The sequence below is a fragment of the Olea europaea genome, chromosome 15 (genome assembly GCF_002742605.1).
Source record: "Olea europaea var. sylvestris chromosome 15, O_europaea_v1, whole genome shotgun sequence".
Classification (NCBI taxonomy): Eukaryota; Viridiplantae; Streptophyta; class Magnoliopsida; order Lamiales; family Oleaceae; genus Olea; species Olea europaea.
Window position 1 is genome coordinate 16,720,840 of NC_036251.1, and position 9,375 is coordinate 16,730,214.

At 33.6% G+C, this 9,375-nt stretch overlaps 2 protein-coding genes across 2 annotated transcripts; both read left to right on the forward strand.

Annotated features, from left to right (window-relative positions):
- Positions 1 to 3,170: 3,170 nt before the first annotated feature.
- On the forward strand, positions 3,171 to 4,117 carry LOC111410303 (protein THYLAKOID ASSEMBLY 8-like, chloroplastic). Its single transcript, XM_023040570.1, has one exon. The coding sequence runs from the start codon at positions 3,246 to 3,248 to the stop codon at positions 3,660 to 3,662; it is 417 nt and encodes a 138-aa protein (XP_022896338.1). The 5' UTR covers positions 3,171 to 3,245; the 3' UTR covers positions 3,663 to 4,117.
- LOC111411301 lies at positions 3,845 to 8,956 on the forward strand. Its single transcript, XM_023041844.1, has 5 exons — positions 3,845 to 3,878; positions 3,923 to 3,999; positions 5,410 to 5,474; positions 7,355 to 7,503; positions 7,551 to 8,956. The coding sequence occupies exons 1-5, from the start codon at positions 3,845 to 3,847 to the stop codon at positions 7,862 to 7,864; spliced, it is 639 nt and encodes a 212-aa protein (XP_022897612.1). The 3' UTR covers positions 7,865 to 8,956.
- The last annotated feature ends 419 nt before the right edge of the window (positions 8,957 to 9,375 follow it).

The window sequence follows — 9,375 nt, forward strand, 5'->3', positions numbered from 1 at the left end:
TTCAGAGTAAAAGAAGATTACATAAAGGTGCTTGAATGACCCGTAAGCTCATAATTTTTCTTCGAGACCTTAGGCTAAAAAATTGACTTCTAGTGATGTTACAAGAAAAACCCATATTTTATATCACGTGCGCAGACAAAAATGACTTATAAGTTTTCTCCAAAAAGATTGTTTGTGTGCAAATGTTATTGGTGGATAGGAATAGGGTTTTTGGAATATCTTAGGTTAGAGGCGGTTAAGGATAGGAATAGAATTGGACGCTTACGGCTAATTATATTTTTTGAGGGTTTTTGTTTTTATTACAGTTTCTAGAGATGTTTAGTCAATTTTTTTCTAGAATTTCATTACATTAGATATTTAATATGTGGATGACTTTCATGGCGTTCTAAATTGTGATTTTAATTAATTAATATTCTGACTGAAGAAATTATATTAATATTTTTAGTTTGCAATGACAATTATTAGTAATCCAATGTTCTTTTTGCTAATCCAGGCAATAATATGTGTCTGTCTATCTGTCATCATTTGCGTGAAAACAAAGTTCAACAATTATTTTTATATTATTATTCTATGTATCAAATTAATTATCCATGACAATAATGGACCAAACACGTTTAATAGAGCAAGTGTTGTTATTATTGTTATTATTTTAAAGTAAAAGAGATATATTTGACCATCTATTTTCCTGTGTCAATTATTTTGGTAAGAAACCGTTAGAGATAAAATAAATCTTACCTGTGAGAGAAAAATTCAAAAATAACGACTGAAATTGTGAAATAACGGTTATTTAAATTGATTTTAATTGGCTTAAAATCTGTACCAAACAAGTGCTTAAAATTTGTTTTCCTACAAATCTCACTCAACAACAAAAGCCACTTGCATATGTCATCAACACAAAGAATTGTGTATTCTAAGAATTTCGTTTTTCTGAGAATGGTAATTTCTCTAGGACACTTATTGGAACGCCAAGAATTTGTCCTAAATCATATTTGCTTTTCCATTCATTATTCATTGCATTTTTTCTACTTTAATTGAAAGCATATCAGACTCTAAGTCAGATCTATGTCATTCTTGTTTATTTCCTTTTACTTGAAGTGTAGGATCATTTCTATGGAAGTAATAGGAGAGATCCTTTCTTTGTCTAAATTATCGTCTAGATTAGTAATGTACAATAGCTTTTTCCCATTATATTTTCACTTCACCCACCATCTAGAAGATCTTCGCCTAGCTACGATTTTGACTCTTGAATCACATAATGTAGACTTATAATAGACGGTCGATTACAATCAATTCTTAACAGACTATTGATAACACACATGAGTCGATCTATTAATTGATAAGATCGTATGTTTTTAGTCGATATTAGCATGGACAGTAGGTTAATAGACTAACGCTTAACGATGATCAATTAATTGACCGTCTATTAATAAATTGACTCTTAACAAATGGTCAATCGATCGCCTATCTCTTAAAATGTGGTCAATTAAGGGACCGTCTCTTTTACAAATCACATGATGTAAAGTTCTTTCCCATAAATTTACTCTAAAATTCAAAAATATGTCCAATAATTCACACTTACCTATCTAAAATGCTCTAAAATAAATCAGTTTAGCATTTAACAATTACAAACAAAAAACATGAAAGTGCAAATATTATTATCAATTTCAAATGTTAAAATGTGAGATGTTTGTATTGAGGTTTTGAAGACATATACTTGGAGATTAGAAATTAGTGAGGTTTTAGTTTTGGAAGAGAGATATTGGTGAATGAATAATTAAAGAGCTATTGATTTGTTTGAAATTAAATTGAATTTATTGTAATATGTTCTTATTTGTAATTAAAAGGATATTAATGTATATATTTTTAAAAGAATATATTTATTTTTATTTGTGAAGGATGCCTTTAACACTTGGCTGTTCTTGGTTAAGTTGGATCTCTGGATAGGCTCTTCAGCCTCTTTCGAGTAAGTGAAAATCACAGGATTCTCTACATTAAAAATCCACAATTCTAAAATGAGGTGGGTAGTTTCATTGTTCCAAAATATACTTCAAAAAACCCTAATTTATTCCCATTTTCATTTCCCCCCATCCTGATTCTCTCTCTCACGTCTCTCTTTCAACTGCCCAGCGACATACGATGGAGGAGCTGCACCATTGCAGCGTCACTGACCATGCTGCTGCGAAGGTCCTCATTGCAGCGTTGACATACTGATGGCGAGGGTGAGTAGATCGAGATGGAGGTGGATCTATAGTGTGCGTGCAGCGGTGGTTCAACAAACTGATGTGCGTGTGGCATGGTTGGATCTGTGGTTGGTGTGGAACGGTGGGTGTGGTGGTTACGTGTGGTGGCGCAAACTAGTGTGCGTGCCGCGGTCGATTTGTGGTGTGCGTGCGGCGGTGGTTTAACGAATTGGTGTGCGTGTGGATCTGTGGTGTGTGTGGTGGTCGTGGAATGGTGTGGGGTAGGTTTTGTTGGCTGTGGTGGCGATAGAGGAGGCGATGCTAGCTGTTGGGTGGATGCCGTGGTTGTGGAATGATTTGGGAGTGGTGCTGGCTGTGTTGGCGAAGCTGAAATTTGTTACCGTGACTGTGACTCACAATTGGATAGGTAATCTAAAAAATTGTGATCGAAGAATTAATCGTGACCAATAAATTCACTAATATTTGGATATGTGACCTAAAAATTGTGATTGTGACTCACAATTGATGAAGTTGTGATCGAAAAATTAATCATGACCAATATATCCAATAATTTACAATAAAAATAATCTATGACCTAAAAAATAATCGATTCTATGACCGATGAATAATTCGTGACCTGTAAAAAATTTTGATTTCGTGATCGATGAATAATTCGTGATCTATAAAACTTTTGGATTCGTGATCAAAAATATTTCTATGACCTATCGATTTGTGATCGAGAAATAAGATATGACCAAAAAATTTGATAAGTTGTGACTAAAATTTAATATGTGAATAATTAATGAGATAACCGTGACTAAAAATTGTGATCTCAATAGATTTAATTAATAAAATATATATTTAATAAATTAATTTATAAATAAAATTTAAAAAATCTGATTTTTGAAACTTTAATCCCTTGCTCTTAATTTTGAAAAGGGATATACTAATCTTCTTGGAATGATTTTTTCCCGTGAGTAATCCTATTACCTACTTTAATTTTTCAATTAACGGCTTCTCTTTCTTGCTCACTTAAACCTCTGCCTAAACCCTTGTCTCTCTAAAATGCCACTGACATCCATAATTTCCAAGTCCAGAAGCCCTCTCCTCGCCTGCTCATTTCTCCTTATCAAGCACCTTTCCTCTTCGAAATCTCTCATTTTGCCCAAATCATTCCTAGTTTTTCCTTCCACGACCAAGCCCACGATCGGAGATAATAATCCCCAACAATTTGGTTGCGAATGGGTTCGAGCATACCACGACGGCAGGCCCAGAGGGCCTCTGTGGAGGGGGAAGAAACTCATTGGAAAAGAGGCCCGTTTCGTTATATTGGGTTTGAAGCGATTCAAAGACGACAGCGAAAAGCTCCCGATATTCATTAAAACCCATGTGGCCAGGCTTCTTAAATTGGACATGATCGCTGTTCTCAGTGAACTCGAACGCCAACAGGAAGTTTCTCTTGCTGTTGAGGTAATTGATTAGTGGGTAAAATGGCGGAAAATAGGTTGTTGATTTTGTTTGTACCTTACTTTGCCTGTTTGATGATACTGACAATGTGATCTTGATCCAAAACAAGTGGCGCAATTGAGTGTTGGACCTTTTCCTGTAGTATCATACCTCATGTGGTGTTCTTAGCTGAATTGATGCATTTACTAGCGTATTCAATGTGTGAAATCATGTCTTTTCCCCTTAAGACTAGTGCGTATGGGTCTATTATACTACTGCATCATTCCGTGTTTCAGCAATAGTTGAGTTGTACTCTTTATGGTCAAGTGGAGATTCTACTATAGGGAATTCTGGGAATAGAGCTTGTTTAAATGTAAGCATTTTGTGCACGTAGTCATTATTTGGATTCTTGGAAGTAAACTAAAAAGGAAAGGAAGCTGTTCAATTTGAAATGAGAAAGAACATAATGTTTTTTAAGTCAATAACATCTAATGGCAATTTTTTCCTTTCTCTTTTCCCTTTTTTTTCCTTTTTTTTTTTTGGGTAAAACTCACTAATTAACGTAAAAGAATCCTCCCATAATTGAGATGTTTTGTAAATATCTTTGACGTTAAGTTTTAAGTTAGCAATTGGTCGTATAGTATATTGTTGGATTTTGATTTACGTTGATTTTGGGGGTCCAATTTATAGAGTTCGCTTCAAACTCCCACGATCACAGGACCGGCCCTGACTGTTCAGAAACCATTTCGTCCCACATTTTTGAAATGTTTGGAACAAATTTGCTACGATTTAAAGGTATCAGACCTATTTGCACTGCTTTGAAAGGTTTGGAACATTCACTATAAGTTTTCCCAGTAGAAATGTTTGTGGATTCATTCGGGTTGGATTTCAAGAACTATGGAGCGAGTCTTAGAAGAAAGTGGAACTTTCTCGAAACGATTCATTTTTTGCTTTTAAATTGACTAGAAAAAAATTAATTAATTCTGTAAAATTTTAATATAATTTACTAGTGCCTTCGTCGAATTCGAGTCCGGACTCTTCTTGTTCCTTTACTCCCAACTCAAAACTTCGCCCGCCCAAGAAGTACAGAGCTGATATGACAAAAAGGGAAGAAAATAAAAAGAAAAAAAATGAAAAAAAAAATGAAAAAAGAAAAAAGAATGAAAGGGACAGGCTTACGATGGATAATACTCAAGTATAAAATAGCAGCACTTTGCCTAGAAAGATGAATAAGGGGCAAACCCTGGCCAAGGCTTTGCAATTCTTCAAGAAAAATGTCCCCTTCACCTCAAAAAATGTGACCCACTAGACTCAAATCGGATAAATGGATTTCATTTATATTTTCTTTATATCTTTTTAATAGAATCATTTTAATTTTGTGAATTATAGTGCCATAATTAGAGAAAAATGAAATAAATAAAGTCCATGGCCACTGTTATATCTATAAGATACGTGGTATACGCGTAATGGAAGGGATCATATTGGTCGACTAGATATCGATTATTCAATTGAATTGAACCTATAAATTAAGCAATTTCGTCTTTAGCTTGAACTTGGTCCAATCTCACTAAAAATCCACTTGACTCATTTATATTTCTCTATATATATGTTAGTCCATTTCACAAAGGGGATGACATTTTAACCCTAGTCAAATCCCACTTCCGTTTTTTACACTCATTATCTCTCGTCCAATAGTTGATTTGACAATCGAAGTACAAATGATCATTGAACACTTTTCTCGATCGATAAATTTTGCCTCTTAACGAGGTGTTTCAATTTGCAGATAATACCTATGGGAAAAAGAGATTATCAAAATTCTATTGCCTGCACGTTTATGCAAAAATTAAGGTCAACAACACTCACAAATTCACAATAAATAAGAGAGATGATAAATATATATTGAACTCATACTATGCATTACAAAAACAAAATTTCGCGAGTCTACATAATTATATTTTTGAGATTGGCATTTTCTTATTTTTGAGCATATAGACGAGGGACGAGGATTACGAATAACGTGCACTTTCTAGATGTTGATGCGATTCGTGTTTAAATGCAAATTCTATTACCATTGACCAATTTTGTCTGGTCCACTTTTATTTACTATTTTCTAACCATTAAAGAATATAAAATCCACATCGAAATAAGGAAAAAAATGAAAATGACATGGACGGGGAAAAGTATAATTAAATATACTCCTTACAAGTTGCAATTTCCCAAAAAGCACCCTAATTTCCTAAAACATTTTTTTATTTGCTTATTTACATGGGGGAAAGAGTATAATCCAATGGAGTTGAACCTCATTCTAAATAGCGTTAGATGGTATATTAAATTAAATGTGAAATTAAATGAGTCTTCGATGGGGTTAAATAATATTAGGTAGTGTTTGATATGTGGTTTTTTTCCATGGATCCATTTTCCAACTTTATGGTGTTTGATAGAGTTTTATTTCCATGAAATTGCATTTTTTTGCTTGTCTTGGGAATTGATCTTTTCTTAGTTTTTAAGAAAAATCAATTCTCACCATTTCACCAAAATGGTGAGAATTGAAATTCCATGTTACTATAGCATTTTGTTTATTTTATTTTATTATTTTATTATTATTATTATTTGGTAATGAAAACAAATTCTAAGAATTATTGTAAAAAAATATTTCTCTTTAATTGACAATTTTCATGTAAAACAAAGCCAAACAAACATCAGAGATAGATGATTTTCTTGATTTTTTTTTTATTTTTTGGCAATGGAAAAAAATTTCATCTCCAATACTAGTATCTCTTTAATTTGCCAAATTTCATGTAAAATAAAATCAAACGAACACCAAAAAATCCTTTTATTTCAACATATTTCACGTGAAAAATTATATCAATCAAACACAATAATTTACAATTCTCAAGAAATCAATTTCTCATCAATTCAATTCTCTAAAATTCGTTTTCAATTTAATTCAATTCCATCTTTGCAATCAAACGGACCCTTAGTCAAAAAAAATTTGTTTTTAAACTTTTAATATTTTTTTTTCACATATTCTAATTTGCATGAATTTTTTCCCTTTAATTTTTTGTTACACATTTCTCTTGCGTCCTGAATCTCATTTTTCTTCCGATACTTAAGTTTGTCATTTTTATAAAATAATTGCCCCTTTTTACTCAGCTTATCTGTAGCAACTCGAGGATCGTCTATATTTTTCTCCACCTCAACACTAAATGCCTCTAGACCTTCAACCTACGATTTGAATCAAAACATTGGATTGGAGATTCAATGGTTGAATAATAATCTAATTGTGTATATTGATGAAAACATATGTAATAATATTGAAAGCAAAGTAATTAAACTACGACCCCAAAATATGAAAACGCGTATGCGATGTTTATAATAAGAGTATGAGTAATGATATTTTAGCCCTAATGGAGTTATAGCCAAATTCATGTGGTGTTAAGTAATAGGCTAAATAAAAAATTAAATTAAATGACTCTTTAATCATACTTATCATTTAGTGACACATTAATGCCACATAAACTGGGGTTATAACCCTGTGGGACTAAATAGAATTACTCTTATAATAAAGGTATTGAATTATTCTCATTAATATTATGTTGCTTGAGCCATTGTTTGGTCCCTATTAATTTCAAAATATATTATTTTCAATTATATATTTTTCATAAAATAATATTATACACAAATCTAAATTAGTAATCAAACTTACCTTTTGTGGAGTCTTTTTGTAGCAATAATTTTCAATCTACCATTGGCATATCATATGAATCTTTTTATGGTAGAAAGTACCAATCACCAATTCACAGGAATAAAGTTGGCGAGAAGAGGGTTTTAGGATCAGAAGTTATTGAATGGACAATTCAAGCAATAGATAAGATCAGTAATCGAATAAAAATGTTTATGTGTACAAAGACTTGATCATTGTAGTAGCTAGCAAAAAGATGATGGACGAAACGGAATTATGGGAAAATATGAGAAAGGAAGGTTTGTTCCCTGATTCTCAAACATATGCTGAAGTTATTCGTGGTTTCTTGGCATATGGGTCTCCTGCTGATGCCATGAATATTTTTGAGGACATGAAGAAGTCTCCAGATCCACCTGAGGACTTGCCATTCAGGATATTATTGAAGGGGCTACTGCCACATCCCTTGTTGAGGAATAGGGTGAAGCAGAATTTTGAGGAAATATTTCCCGATCAGCGTGTTTATGATCCTCCAGAAGAGATATTTGGATTACGATGAGAGACTGTTCTAATTATGTGGTTCCCATTGGGAAATAAACATGTCTTTCCTGGAGTAGTTAGTAGATTGTGTTTCAGCTTCGGAAAATTCTAATTTTGATGGAGAGAGAAGTTGTAATTCAATTGCTTCTAGCTGAGGTTCTCGGCTATTTAAACGAGATGAAGAAAGTTATTTCGTTAGTGAAGTTACTTCTGGAATTTTCCTTATCTGTTAGCAACACGAGCAGTTCACCATGATATTGGTTACTTGAAGAGCAGCTTTTGATCTCCCTTTTTACATTAGGTTGACACACTGCAGAAGAACTATGCACCTTTCGGGATGTGATATATTTTAGTCGTGCATTATTTACCCTTTGGAATTAGATTTGGACTTGGATAGTATAATTTTACCCGTTTGTGGGTATAGTGCATGATTTGCTATGTTTACATTTTCGCAATATGACCAATTATGATCATATTTTTTGGCTAGAGATATAAATTTGATTGAACCCCCCTCAGTGTTTACTATTTTTTATCTTTTTCATCTGCACGAACCGGATCTCATTTGGCCCGTTAGAAAAGCAAGTCGTGCAAGGCCGGTCCGGGTTGTACACCTCCAAAACTCGAGGAAATTGGCCGCCACACCCAATTCAAAATATTCTTGTTCTTCATCATTAACAGGAAATCAGAGAGAGAGAGAGAGAGAGAGAGAGAGAGTGGCGTCTACAGTGAAGTATGTTCGCGTCCCACCGAACTCGGCAAACATGGAGGCGGCGCGGAAGCGGGTGTTTGAGTTCTTCAAGACGGCGTGTAGATCCATCCCTACCTTCATGGATATCTACGTCCTCGACGACGTCGTCAAACCCTCCCAGCTTCGCTCCACCGTCGCCTCTGAGATCCGCAAGAACGCTCATGTCACTGAACCCAAGATGCCCTCCATCTAAATTACATTTCTAATATGCATGTTAAATTTACCTTTTCTTTTGGGTGTTCTTAATGTTCAATTCAGACGTTATACTTGTGTCTTTGAAAGAGATCAAACGCATCTGAATGAAGAATTCTTGGGGAGTTTTTATGAGTTGCACATTTAAATAAGATTGAATTATTTACTAGAGCTCTCATATATCTAGGTTGAGACAAGGTAAATCTTAGGAGAAAATGGCAGGCAGGATAATGGGATTTAGATGAACTGAGCTTCTTAAAGTATGGAAGACTCTACTCTTGGAACTTACCAAGCTAAAATTGAAAGAAAAGAGAAGCACATTTGCACTGTAGCAAACGATGCTGGTAAAATAACTCTAGTACCAGTGATATGTTCATTACTCAGATTTTTCGAAACAAGAAATCATAAAAGAAGTTTTGAACTAAAAATCTCTAGATGTAGAATGACTTATCTTTTGTAATCCACCCATGGCATTGAATACTTGAATGGAGGTTATAAATTGATTAATTTTACATTATTGTGGGGTTGGTTTTTCCTATAAAAGGGATGGTGATTTCATTGTTAGATAAATCACTAAAAGATACAACTTG

What these genes read in the sequence shown, in the direction of transcription:
- LOC111410303 (XM_023040570.1), top strand. Translation starts at nt 3,246, where the DNA reads ATGCCACTGACATCCATAATTTCCAAGTCCAGAAGCCCTCTCCTCGCC.
- LOC111411301 (XM_023041844.1), top strand. Translation starts at nt 3,845, where the DNA reads ATGTGTGAAATCATGTCTTTTCCCCTTAAGACTA. An exon ending in GTCTTTTCCCCTTAAGACTA is followed by an intron (nt 3,879 to 3,922) that starts GTGCGTATGGGT and finishes TCCGTGTTTCAG; the next exon opens with CAATAGTTGAGTTGTACTCT. An exon ending in GGAATAGAGCTTGTTTAAAT is followed by an intron (nt 4,000 to 5,409) that starts GTAAGCATTTTG and finishes TTCAATTTGCAG; the next exon opens with ATAATACCTATGGGAAAAAG.